Consider the following 14,351-nt stretch of genomic DNA (forward strand, 5'->3'; position numbering starts at 1 on the left):
CATCAAGTTATTCTTTGTACTGTATAGTTGCAATGAATAAGTTGTCCTAACGTAGTCATCTTAAGTAATCTTTACTCATTTTTTTGAGACACTGAGTTTGCATAGTGTTTTGTTTTTTAGTTGTGGGAACTAATTTTACGGTGTACTCAAAGGTAGATTTGGTGGATTTGGTCTGCAGTGCCATCAATCCTCAAACTCACATTATCTCTTTGATGTTATTGCAATAAAATTCCCTCCATCCATCACTCATCCCAGCTGATCCAGAGTAAGAATTGATTTAATGATAATCCCAAAGGCTGAGATACGCATAAGTATGACTTAGTTTCTCCAACCAGACAGCTGACTGCAGATCAGAAGAGGGTTGCTCTGATGGTTGGATAATACCAAGAGCCTTATTGGATATTTAAGCTTTCACTGCAAACTATGACACCCTCCAATAGAAATTCATCAGAACTGAACAATATGAACTGTAGCTGCAGCTCAATAAAAGCCAAATTTTGTTTTTTTACATTTTTAGTAGATGTCAGGAAGGACAACGCTTTATCAACATATACAGGCAACATATTAAAGGGTTATTTTGCTGGCAGCCCAGCAGTTAAAATGTTTTCATATTAACATATTGACACATTTGAATCTTGAAAATATGCACTCATTGTATGTGCGTGCACTATATATGAAAATGTATATCTAGAAGCTGATTCATTAGGAACTGTTGTTTCTCATTCAACCCTTTATTGAATGAGAGTGTCTGTTTGGTTCATCCAATCTGTGAGGGCCTATGGTTACTGGGTTTCTCTCTTTTGTTCGCAACTTATAGATGTTACAGCATCTTTGTGTTACTTGGTTTGAGTGGACAGCATTAGCTTAAACGTGTCCATTCCCCTGACCACTGCTGCCCATGGTCTTGATTAAAAGCTGGAATAATGCTATTGATTTTATTAATATATATTATTTCGGCACTTTCTGCTTGTGTGTGTGTGTGTGTGTGAGAGAGAATGTGAGATGCTGTGCGATCACAAATTCATAAGTCTCGGATAGCCATGTCATAGCTTTGCTTCTAGCTGCACGCTTTGCTGTCAGTGTCTGGTGTTAGTGTTTGTACAGAGTACCTACAGGAAAACCTCTCTAAAATGTGTGCACATTATTCTGACAATTCTTTCCTCTGGTCACTGTTTAGGGGCTGAAATCAACTCATAAAAGTACATGTGTTTTGCGGAGCTCATTGAAATGACTTGTCTTTTGAATTTTCTTTTTCTTTTTTGAGTTGTTTGTTCTCACACGATGCAATCCAATTTGCATTTCTGCTATGAAATCAGGTTTGTTTCTCTTCAGTACTTTGAATAATTTTCCAGAATGTTTGAGCTTTTAATTCTTCCATGAAACATGCTGTGTTGGATACATGCCATCAGTGTGACAGAAAAAAATCATTGTAAACAAATATTCTATAAAATTTATAAAATATAGAACAAAAAACATATTTTGATGTATAGGAGGAAGATCAGTCACACTTAAATCAGGCTGAAGTAATAGAGTGAAAAAACATAACTGTACAAGGGAGCTGAATTTGCTTTATTACTTGTTCATCTGGATACTGGTGAGGTAAATTAGGGTCCGTCCTGTTGGTGCTCTTTAGTATGTAAGGCCAAACAATTTTAAATCTTAATGCTCCAATCTTAATTTTTAAAGTCAACCTGGTCTTAAATCTTAATTTATCTGCAGAAACATTCATCAGCACCTGAAGCGGACTGTGATCCTGCAACATGAACATGATTTACTACAACTATAAATCACTGAGACGGAATCATCAGTTACAGACATTTGGCCTTTTATAATTTATTCCCTGAGTCCATTTGCAGCTGTAAACTAATATGGTAGAAGGTTTTGTTAACATGTTCCATTAATGAGGAAAACTGTCACAGAAAAAATAACCACTTTCACCCATGTCATGTAATATAAAATATGAAAACCGATATATGTTAACATGTTTATGCCCATTTGTTCCAGTTATGTCAAAGTACTAAACAGTTTTCTCCTGATTGCTCACTTATTGCATCGTTCCTCTGAGAAGTAATTCTACTCTGTCCTGACTGAAAAATGCAGAGTAGAATAAGTACAGTTATCACAAAAGTACAATGAATAAATATGGCCGACTCACTGCATTGATTAAAAAAAACAAAAACAAGTTGGCCTCTTTTTTTGTCTCAATAGTCTAACAAAAAATAAAATAACTGAATCACCATTATTACAGAAGTTTCAGATGTGTAAACATCAGGATGGTCATCTGTCAAGGTTCAGCTGAAAACAGGTCCCAGGTAGCTGCCTGCAGGACTCTCAGGTTTAACAGGTAAATATAAAAATAGGCAAATTAAAGGAGCGTAAAACAGCTTTGGAACAAAACACAGCTGAAATCAATCAGGATAATGAGATGCATAAGCAAACATTAATACATTATACCAGAGACAAATCAATATCAAAATAAAACAGGAAGTAACTACATGAAGGATCAGATGCCAAAGATAAAAACTTGACAACATGATACAAATGGCACAGGTGAGGCTGTACTTAACTGAAACACAAAGAAGTAAATATAACCAATACTCAAAATGTAAACAGAACCCAAAGTAAATGTTGCCTAGATATACTACCTCCCTCTGTCCCATCTGGGACTCTAACCAGTGTTGGTCCCACACTGCAATCTATCATCAACGTGTCGCTGAGGCAAGTTTGTGTTCCATCCTATTTTGCTGAGGTAACTCCTCTGTTGAAGAAACAGCTCTACTGGTAATCTAATCTTCTTTTAATCTGACATTCAGAATCTTGGAGAAATATTTGATTCTCCTCTGGGCCTTGGCTCGAATGTAAAATCATGAATTTTTCTTTTATTTTAGGAACATTTCTAAATTGCGACATAAGGTCTCCACAGCTGAACTGGAAAAATTTGTTCATGCATTTGTGTCATCGTGTTTATATTATTGTTATGTCCTTTTTACCAACTTGAACAAATCATCTATTTCTTGACTCCCAAGCTACACAAAGTTCTGCGGCCAGACTACTAACACGTTCTAGTAAGCATGTTCACATTACTCCTATTTTGTACTCTTTACATTGGCTCCCAATAGATTTTAGAATTTGTTTCAAAATTCTTGTTTTAACATACAGAGCACTAAATGGCCTGGCCCCAGATTATGTCTACTTCTTACTAAATACACTGCTGCTCGTTGTCTCCATTCAAAGACTCAGAATTTGTTAGTTGTTCCACAAACACGTCTAAAGACAAAAAGGGACGGAGGCTTCAGTCTGTGGCACCAAGGCTGTGGAACAGTCTACCACCACAACTACATTTTGTTGACTCTGGATTGTTTTAAAACGCAGTTAAAAACGTTTCTGTTTAATCAGGCTTTCTGCCGAGATTTTTTTAATTGATTTATTTATTTTATTTTAAAAGTACCTGTTAACTTAACTGTATTTTATTATTATGTTTTGTATCGTCTATTTTGGCACCTAACGTTCTTGTTTATTTTAGCCTTTTGTCAACAGTGCTTTGTGACCGCTTGTCTGTGAAAAGCACTTAGTAACTTTACTTTACTTACTTACTATAATGGAGCTCGATTAGACAATTGAGCTCCATCAAAGAAAAATCTGTAGCAGCTGAGAAACAAAAGATACATCAGGATGAGATATATCCTGAGCCTCCATATAAACTGTCTTCTTAATGATCATAGAAAAAAGAAAAAAATTAACACAGCACTCTAATGTTACTGTGTCGTACATTGCTGACTCCATGAACACAGCACCAGTGTTCATACTTCCTCCAATGTTTTCATTTAATGATGACGAGAAGAGAAAAAACCAACAACTACTTGACGATGATTCCTTCATATCTCACACTGCTTGTGTTCCTTGAAGGCTGCTCTGTGCACGATGTTGTTGCTGTAGAGTCTAGAAAGAGACCAAAGCAGAGAGAGCAGACGTCACTCATTCACTCAGAACAACATGAATCCATGTGAGCTCAGACTGTGAATGATTCCTCTGAGAGTCTGAGGAGAAACTCCTTCACTGATGGAGACTGATTCATTTTGGCTCACCGCACACAGTCGATGGAGGGGTTGATGGAGAGCAGCTGCAGTAACACATCAGTCGAAGCATCAGTGATCTGATTGTGACTCAGACTGTAACACAAACACAACAAGAGGCTCTAAGTCATCGCTGCACATCATATTATTGTAGTGTGTGTGAACAGGCTGATGGTTATTGGTGCCTCCCAGAGAAGGATCAGTGTGTGACACTCACTCCAGGACTTGGACTTTGTGCAGATGTGTGATGAGAGGGAGCAGCAGCTGGTCAGTGAGCTGACAGTGACTGAGGTCCAGCTCTGTCAGCCCTTCACACGAGTCCAGCATCTGGACCAAAGACCCACAGGCCCTCTGATCCAGCGTGCTGTGACTGAGATCCAGCTCTCCACCCAGGGCTCTACACAGGGACACCGCCCGCCTCACTGTGTCCCTCTCACTGTTCACAGGAACCAGAGACAGCAGCTGGAGGAGGACAGTTTTACTGACTCTAAACAGGACAAACAGAGAAACTGTCAGGATGCATCAACACCAGCGTGAACAAGGTTCTCTCTGGTTCAGACTCTTCGGTGGTCTTTCCCACCTGAGGCGGACCCTGTGGAGGACAGGAAACAGCAGGTCCAGCACGCTGTCCTCCACCTCACAGTCTCGCAGGTCGAGCTGTGTGTCCTGGCTGCTGTGTGTCAGGATGGTGGAGACGGCCCTGCAGTCATCAGCAGTCAGACTCAGAGGCTCAGGCTGATGCTCCTCTGGTAGCTCCACACAGGAGGAGCAGGACAGATCCAAGCTGTGCTGCAGAGTCCTCAGCAGGCCTGACGCTGCCTCCTGCTGGACGTCACAGGCAGCACAGCAGTGGATGAACCTCAGCAGCTGATTCCTGTCAACACTGCAAGGAAAAATACAGGCAAACATGAACCAATTCATGACTACTCAGTTTACCTCAGCTGATCAGTTACTAACATCAGCTTCAAATCCAAATATCGCAAACTAAAAATAAAACACAGGAAATTAATTTAAAGGGAATTTATTGTCCATTTCCATTTTTGCCTTCATGATAATGTGCGCTTATTTGTCAAACTTGGTAATAGTGTAAGAATGTTAAAACTCCCTTTCACTGGGAAGATAATGGGCATATGGAAACTCTTAGAGCCCAACCTTAAGCCAATTGCACAAGTCACCATAAAGTACAGGATTTACCAAGGAGCGAGTCCCCACTACTGTATAAACCATTGCCACCTGCTCTACATCAGGGACATCAAGCTGTTTGTCATGAGTGAAGAATAGCATTGAGGACAGGTACAAGTACCTTTGAACAAATGGGAACCATGAAGAGGCCATTGGGAAAGATGCGTCTGCAACATAACCTCAGAAAGTAAGGCAAGTCGTGAAGAGTCAGCTGAATTGGAACAACAGAATTGGGGCAATCACCACCTATATGTATCCTGCTGTGATATTAGCTGGCCAAAGGAGGAGATAGAAAACACTGTCATTAAGAAAAGAAATCCCCTTGCTATGTGTGAAATGTTTCACCCCAAAATCCAGTACCCTGAGACTGTATGATAAGCAAAAGGAACAATGCCAAGGACTAGTGAGTGTCAGAACAACAGTCCAGGGTGAAAAAACAAAGATTCAAAGAGGAAGTGGCTGATATCGAGAAATCCAGCCAATGGCTGAACAAATCTGGACTGAAAGACAGCACAGAGGCACTAACCATGGCAGCACAAGGACATGGTCTACCACACCAGGCAAGACCCCAGCTGCAGGCTGTAGAAATATGCCCCTGAGAAAACCCAGAACTTAACAGCAGGATGCAAAATGGAGCGCCATAACCAAGTGGCTGGCATAGTATACAGAAACATCTGAAAGGACATGCTTGCAGATGTGAACACTGCCCTAAGCACGATCCCCAACCATCATAACTTAAACCAGTGAGCTGATATATGCCACTGCCACAGTAATCTCAGTATCACTCGGGTTGTCGCAGTTGGAGAAGAAGGCTGGAAGCAGAACTACAGTGTAGGCCATGCCAACTTTCATTGTGCTCTGGGCTACAATTGCTTAATTCTTCTTTTTTTTGTCTTTTAACCAATGTATTTAATAAAGTAGTCTGAAAGTAGCCTCAGTATTATAATTTCAAACCTGTGCAATTTTTTTTTAGTAAGTATAAAGACATGCTCTCTTTATATTTTCTAGGGGTGAAATTCCCTTAGGTGGCGTTGGAGCCACAACCTATACATGGATGACATGAAGCTGTATGCCAGAAATCAACTATCACTATAGTGAGGAAATCGGGACGTCATTCTGACTGTAAGTGTGGCCAAATGCTTGCAAAGAGAGGGAAGGTGATCCAGACTGATCGGGTGGTGCTACCAGAAGGCAGAATAGCAAATATACAGGACAGCTACAAGTATCTGAGTATTTCAAGTGCCAACATGAACCATGCTAAAGATGTATCCATCGCCAAATACTCCCAGAAGGTAAGACAGAGGTGGAAAAGCCAATTGAATGATAGGAATAAAATCCAAGCTATCAATACATATCACCTCCTGGCTGTCAGACACCTAGCTGGAATAATAAGGTGGTCACAGCAAAAGATAAATGCCACTGATGTCAGGACATGAAAACTCATCACAATATACAAAGGTCCATCCATCCATCCATCCATCCATCCATCCATCCATCCATCCATCCATCCATCCAGCCATCATCCATCCATCCATCCATCCATCCCAAGTCTTTCACAGTCAACAGGTCCCAAGCTTTGTAAAGGTGACCCAGGGACAATCGTGCACATAGTAGCAGGATTTAAGATGCAAGCAGGGACAGCGTACACTGAGAGGCACAAGTGGCTGGGATAGTTTACAGCAGAGCTTTCCAAAGTGTGGGGCCCGCCCCCCTATGAAAAGGAAAAAAGAAAAAGAAAACGCTTGGACACTGCTAGCAGAGGGCGCCCACACAAACGCAAAGCAGGAGATGAAGCATAGCTGATATGTTTCCAAACCAACTTCATTCTAAACCAAAGACTAGAAAATATGGTGAAGCATATCTTCCCTTTGGCTTCACCTGCACAAGTGCCGAGGTAGGTCTCCCCTGCAGAATTTGTTTTTCCTTCGTCGGGAGCAGCGCTGGGCTCTTCAAATCACGGACAAACAGTATCCCACATTCTTGATTTTTAGTTCACAAACACTTCTTGTAATGACTAACTACTCCTGACATTTTGGAGATGTTAGCTCTTTATACAGTAAAGTTACCATGGGATACAAATAATATCAGACTGATCCTGCCATGATTTGTTCCCCCGGTTCAAATCACGGACAAACAGTATCCAACAGCTGTTTATGTTTTTAAACCCATTTGGCACAGAGTGGCATTTTTCGAAAAATGTATTGATAGCAATGTTGAATATTATTACACAGGAAAAAAACAACTACACGTAAAATAATCACACCGTGACGCCTCTGCCTTTGTAAATGGAGGGACAGTAACTGCGCGTGTGTATGTAAGCGTGTAAAACCTGCAGATGGTAAGATTAACAGTATTTTGTCTCTATCTGCAATTCATCTCATGTAAACAATAACGTGGCGCACAGCGTGACGTGAAAAAAAGGCAGATACCTTCGACATTACGTGACGAGCTCTGTATTCCTCGTCCACACGTAAACGCAAAAAAGGAGTTTTATAAAATCTCAGTTTTAGGTGATTCGTAACGCCGTTTACGTGTGGACGAAACAGCTGCGTTTTCAAAAATACCCGTGTAGGTGTGGACGTAGCGTAAAAGAGTTAGTAGTTTATTTTCTTACTACCTGTAATTTATTGCAGATTACTTGTATTTGCTTAATTGTTTACTAAATGTTTGAGGTGTGAAATAAACCGCAATGGAGCAAAATATGGGTGTGTGTGGTTGGAGGGTGGGTTTGTGCGCGCGCGGGTGGGGGGGCAGGGGGCCTAGCAAAAAAAGTTTGGGAACAAGCTCTAATATCTGACCTGAGATGAGAAACGTTGTCCAGCATGAAGAGGATGGACTCTGCTCCCTCTGCTGGTATGGAGGTCCACAGGAGGTTCAGTTTGACTCTGTCTCCGTGTTTGAGGATGAAGATCAGAGCAGCACAGTCCACTGAGTCCAGCTCTCTGCTGCTCAGGTTGATCACATGACCAAGTGACCTCAGTAAACTGGGCACAGCGTGACTGTCATGAGCTCTGTAGAGCTCTCTGATGGAGCTCATCACAAAGCTGGGACTGGGCCTGAAAACAAACAGTTTATTTCCAACTTTGTTTAAAGGATCCATAAACTTCTGGTTAAAGATGAGACAGCATTTCAAATCCTCCTGATTAAACAGCAGAAACTGTGTTTGGTAAAAGATCAAACTACATTCAGCACCTTTTAAACACAATCCTGTCCAGAAAGGGAAGCAGACGTGTGGTTTCCTCCTGTAAGAAGAGGTTCTTCCTCAGGTTCACAGTGATGGTCTGAGCTGACGCCTGCTGCAGCAGATAGTGAAGAAGCTCCCAGTTCAGACAGCAGGAGGTCAGGTCTCCACCAACCTTACTGAAGAAGGACAACGTCAAGTCCTTGTCCTGGATTTCATGGAGGAGACACAGAAGCTGCTGGAAGCTCTCTTCACTCAGTCTGCCGAGATCATAAATATAAAATAAGCTTTAAAGTAAAACTCTACATTTTATTTGGCCTGTGATGTTCAGGAAGACATTTACTTGACTGTTAGAGGACCATCATGGAGCAGCAGAGTAATGAGACCCTGAGCAGGGATGCAGCTCTCAGTCAGGTCTAACCGTCCGACTGTCCAGTGTCTCAGCAGGGAAGCCAAACTACTGACAGCCCTCAACATCACTCTCTGTGATGGTCGAGCTTTCTTAGGCACAAGAGAAAGCTCTTCCACAGCCAGTGGACAGACCACTCTGCCTCTTCTTACCCACTGAAACAGGAGCAAGGACATGTCGATGGAAAGCCTGAAGATCAAAGAGACAAAAGAGCAGAAATGATGAACACCAAGAACCAAAGATTCAAAGTGGACAGCAGATAAATGGTGTTAGAAGAACAAGAGAGTCATGATTTCACTTCCTGCCTCAGACTGTGTAGTTGTGTTGTGTGTCTAAAGAGGAGAGCAGCTCCTCTGGCAGACATCTTGCTGGGTGTGAGGATGAGATCCACTTTAGAGCCACACAGTCTGAGAACTCTCCCCACAGACCAGCAGCTTTTCCTGTGTAACTCTCCTGTTAACAGCAGCTGGAAGCCCAGGAGCTGCAGCAGAGACTCCAGCTGCTGGGCCTCCTCTCTGGATCTTACAGACATGGATGTACACACACTCTGGAAGAAGTCTGGATCACAGCTGAAACACAGTGGAGATGAAATCAGAAAACACAGGCAGACCTACTCACATTACCACAAACCACATTTTGTGTTTCACTCATTGATGAACAAGCTGATAAAACTAGCAATTAGTTTTGTTGTCATTCCATGAAAAATCAGGGTCTCTATTAATCAGGGGAATTTTTTGCTCTTTAGTAACTTTAATGAAGAAATGCCCAACTTCCTCTTCATTATTATTTTTTAGAGTTATAGGCCATCAAAGTAAACATGCATGGATCCATGTTATTTTTTCCAGCATGTTGATCCTCATGACTTAAGAAGCACAGTAGATACATGAAAATGTACAGTTCCTCACTTACTAAATGTTAAATTTGAAGTTCTGCTTACTCAGGGAAATACAGCCATGATCATTCAGTGAACGGGTGAGGACTAAACATGTATACAGCATGTACAAAGGTGTAGTTTGTAACTAACTTTGACTTGTCCATGTTTCATATTAACGTTTAATCAAAATTCTGAATGGCTTCAGTAGAAATGTGAATTTCCCATTTGCCTCAATCCCTCCTCCTGTGTGCATCTGTCTGTGTGTTTTCAGAGGCTGAGCTTTGTTCCTGTACTTTTCCCTGTTGTTCATTCATCAATTACTCACCTGCTGCAACACTAGCCAAATCACCCATGTTTTTACTAGCTAAATGTTCATGCAAACACCTACCCCCCCTCCCCTATATTGTATTATCTGAGGTTTTTAAAAATAAATTATTAACTAATTTCTGTGAACTTTAAAAAAACAAATACAAAACAGCTGATTTGGGGTCCAGGTGAAAACTTTTTTTTAGATTAGAGTAAAAATAAGTTCTATCAAACCAGGCTGTTTTCACATAGCAATAGATAAGTTGAAATAATTACTTGACCAATACATGTCATTTGTCTACATTTTTACACTGTTAATGAAAAGTTGATTATTTCCAAGACACTACTGACTAAGTACTGTATTGTTTCTATTTACCTGAGCTGTGAGATATAAGGCAGACACTGAAGAAAATTCCTCACTTCACTCTCTTCATGTGGGCAGCCTCTCAGCTTCAACTGTTTTTTCCCTGATTGGACTTTAAGAATTTCCAGGAGGATGGAGGTCTTTCTCTCTGAGAGGTTTATGAACCAGACTGCAGGAGCTGACTGGAAAACTGACTGTAAGGATGGAAGGACACTCAAGCCTGTTTTAGACTCATAGTCCTTCACATGGGAGCACAGATCCAGCAGGAAATTGCATTTATATTGAGCATCTATGTCTCTGTCAATAAAAGGGAATGTTTGATATCTGCACACTGATGATAACAACTCCAGTATCTTCTCTCCTGTCTGCTGTTCTCTTTCTGTTGCGGCACAAAACAGATTCCCAAAGAATTTGGCTGCTTCATCTGCCCACAGAGTGAAGAAACTGGAACAAAAAGAAGAAAAGATTTAGTGATGATTTGATTACAGCTGCCAACCACACATTGATGGTCCATGTGTGTTCTGCATATAATTAAACTTAATTCGAAACCTATTAGTGGAACAACAACATCTTCACTTTGCTGTTTAGATGACACATGTGTAACCATACAACATCCTCCTTGTGTTGTCTCGATGCATGCTCAATCATCCAGGTAAGGAGATCCCAAAAGGTTCATTCTGATTCAGAATCAACCTTTCTGTATAGCATTTTTTTTTTCTTAACTTTGAGCAGATGAATTATTCCAAAAAGCACTTATAGTTTTCAAAATGTAAAAAAATAGTAATAATATGACGACACTACATCTGCAGGTGGAGACAAAAAGTAATAAACACCCTGTTATTTGATGTATTCACACATTATGGTAAACTCAAAAAGCTAAATACAAAATCTTCTGTTTAACAGTTTTTAGTTGCTCATCTATTAAAACAGAGTTTGTTAGTGCAACAACATGTTGAGTATGATTTATATATATTTCAATTTCAAAGCACCAAAGTTATGTAAAAAGTTGATGCTATTTGTTTGTTAAAATCCTGTTATTCACATCATTGCATTAACTGTCACTGTCATATGGGTGGAAATTGGGTAAGATGTTCAGGAACAATCCAGGAACCCCCCAAGTCACAGCTCCAAAACTGACACCTTCAATTTTGACTGATCAACTGAATGTTGCTGCTGCCCACATTTTCTGGAGAAAGGTTTTTATTGTCAGATGAGACTAAGACTGGGCTACTTGGCCACAATGGAAAGAGATATTTTTGGAAGAGTCTTTTTTAATCATTAAAGTCATCTTGTACAACCATTCCAGCTGCTACCTGTCAGTGAGAGAGGCCACATCCCTAATTTTAAGTCTTGACAAAATCCAATGGGCGAGTCACACAACTATATCATACTCTATGATTAGGTAATGTGATACAGCACCCATCTCTGAAAAGATCCCGTGGTCTACAATGGTGAACTCACCCATCGGAGAGATACTAGTAAAATAAAAAGTTGCTTTTCTGCACTGATTACAATCTCTGAGTCTTCATTTTGAGTCTCCAGATGTCTGTTATTTCTTTGTACTTATTTGCTTTCATCTTTCTGCATTCATCCACCTATTTAAAATATTAAACTGCAGAAAAAGCTCCGACAAAAACAGTTTGAAAGTGGACAGCATAAAGGTTCATTGATACACATGTTGAGTGTCTGTAAACTTCTGACCACAACTGTAATACTGATGACAAATTATAATTTAATAATCTGTCAACTCATGAATTCAACACTTGGTGAATTTATTAGACTTCAATTACGTTTATAGCCCCTGGTAAAATTTCTGAAGTTGATATAAGTTTTATATACCTTTCCTGAGTTGATGCGCTTTTCCTGAAGGAAATTTTTTAACAATGATTACTCTGTGACAAAATCCTGTAAAATTATTTTGCTATTGCAAACCTAATTTCTAACCAGGCAATGAGAAAAATATTCTAATATGCAGTGTACACCTGTGCATAAACTGTTTGGGTAATGATTAACACCTGCCTTGGTCATTGATATGAGATAAAAATGGATACTGTAAAGGATTTTGCTGTGAAATTTATTTTTTCAAGACAAAATATTTTTTCCTGTTCTGTTGCTTCGACCATCCACATCTGTGATCTGCCCTTACGTTTTCCTTTTATAATATTATTGGCTTTATGTGCTCTAAATTTTAATCACAGCTGATCGGGAACAACCAACATTTTGCCAAACTCAATGGTGGTGTTCGTCCTTGAAGGAGCTGTATGAACCTTTCTATTGTTTCACCTGACTGCTCTCTTGTTAGGTCCATTCTTGCTTTCCATCAGCCAGGCAGTAGAGCTTCATAAGGTCTGCAAAACTCTCTTTAATAACACACTATTTTACATATTTAGATGTGTGGAGATTTGTTTTAGTAATCCAAATTATAATGTGATTACATGTTTTGTTTGTCTTCAACACTGAGTGATTCCATAAAACACTCCTCTACTTTATATGGAAGAAAGTCTGCTATAAATAAAAATAACTGAATGATTCTTTGAATACAGTTTTATACAGTGTTATGTCACACGTGTGATTTGTATGTTTGCTACAAATGAAAAGAGTTGAATAAAAAGCTTCCAAGAGTGATGATTCAAGAAACGTTTGTACTATGAAGGTGTAGCATGACTCATTTCAGGGAAAATTTGAAGCAAATGAATGGATGAAAATGACGAAAAAGAAAAACTGTCATAACTTTTTATTGTTTAAATAGGTATCTGTTCTGATGCAGTGTGAATTGTATGAAGAAAAATTCATTTACCTGAGCTGTGAGATATAAGGCAGACATTGCAGGAAACTCCTCACTTCACTCTCTTCATGTGAGCAGCCTGTCAGCTCCACTTGTTTCTTCTCTGGTTGGAGTTTCAGCACTTCCAGGAGGATGGAGGTCTTTCTCTCTGAGAGGTTTATGGACCAGACTGCAGGAGCTGACTGGAAAACTGACTGTAATGATGGAAGGACACTCAAGCCTGTTTTAGTCTCATAGTCCTTCACATGAGAGTACAGATCCATGAAGAAGTCACACCAATTCTCTTTAAGAGGACTATTTTTGTATCTGCACACTGATGATAACAGCTCCAGTATCTTCTCTCCTCTCTGCTGTTCTCTCTCTGCTGCTGCACAGAACAGATTCACAAAGAACCTGGTTTCTTCATGAAGACGTGACCTCAGAGGCACAACACTGGAACAATAAGAAGGAAACATTTAGTGATGATTTGATCTGAGCTGCATAAACAACCACACATTACTGATGGACTCCATCTTGTCCATGTGTGTCCTGTATATAATGAAAGTCCATTTTAAAGCCGTCTTCCATCAGAGCAGCTGAACATTGTTGTTAGACTGTTACTGACTCACAACACAAACTTAGTGTTTGTGTTGTGAGTCAGAAACTCAGTCAGTCACTAATCCTGTGTGTGAAATCACTGCGTGCTGAACTGTAACTGTCATTTTATTTACTGTCTGACTTTAGAGAGTAAAACACTAAATATCAACAACATAGAAACACACAGAGTGGAACAACAACATCTACACTTCATATCTTGTACAACAGCAGCTTCGCCTGCTGCTGAGATAACACACGTGGAAATCACACTTATTCTGCACATCTTCATGTGTTACAGGATTAAATTTAAGGGGGTGGCTGTAGCTCATGAGTAGGGATGGGTACCGGTGTCCGGTGCCATGATGGCACCGGTTCTGACATAAACGGTAGTAACCAGACCGAAAAGCAGCGCACATTTCGGTGCTTTATTTCGGTGCTTTTTTTTCCTGAGCTGTGATACACTTCTAGCCAATCATTTTACATTTCCGAGGATAGTAGGCGGGGCCAGGTACGTACGTTCTTTTATGCAGAGCTACAGATTAAAAATGCCCAAGGCGAAGCGGTCAAAAGTCTGGCTGTACTTCACAGCAAAAGATGCAAA

The 14,351-nt window shown here is 40.2% G+C and overlaps 1 protein-coding gene across 35 annotated transcripts in view; it reads right to left on the bottom strand.

Moving 5' to 3' along the window:
• Nucleotides 1–1,548: 1,548 nt before the first annotated feature.
• Nucleotides 1,549–14,351, bottom strand: part of LOC102290299 — a 61,294-nt gene continuing 48,491 nt past the window's right edge. For 22 of the 35 annotated variants that reach the window (XM_042215255.1, XM_042215277.1, XM_042215260.1 and 19 more), the window contains 10 exons: nt 13,187–13,606; nt 10,402–10,833; nt 9,151–9,414; nt 8,780–9,034; nt 8,448–8,696; nt 8,054–8,311; nt 4,654–4,956; nt 4,291–4,560; nt 4,086–4,169; nt 1,549–3,939 (listed from right to left, as the gene is read on the bottom strand). In XM_042215255.1, coding sequence (XP_042071189.1) covers nt 3,876–3,939; nt 4,086–4,169; nt 4,291–4,560; nt 4,654–4,956; nt 8,054–8,311; nt 8,448–8,696; nt 8,780–9,034; nt 9,151–9,414; nt 10,402–10,833; nt 13,187–13,606 — 2,599 coding nt within the window. In that variant the 3' untranslated portion in view covers nt 1,549–3,875. The remainder of the gene's footprint in view (nt 3,940–4,085; nt 4,170–4,290; nt 4,561–4,653; nt 4,957–8,053; nt 8,312–8,447; nt 8,697–8,779; nt 9,035–9,150; nt 9,415–10,401; nt 10,834–13,186; nt 13,607–14,351) is intronic. The other 13 variants (XM_042215268.1, XM_042215269.1, XM_042215270.1 and 10 more) reach the window with 5 other exon arrangements.

This window comes from Haplochromis burtoni, unplaced genomic scaffold (genome assembly GCF_018398535.1).
Source record: "Haplochromis burtoni strain Fernald_Lab_line unplaced genomic scaffold, NCSU_Asbu1 Contig_692, whole genome shotgun sequence".
In the NCBI taxonomy this organism is placed as follows: Eukaryota; Metazoa; Chordata; class Actinopteri; order Cichliformes; family Cichlidae; genus Haplochromis; species Haplochromis burtoni.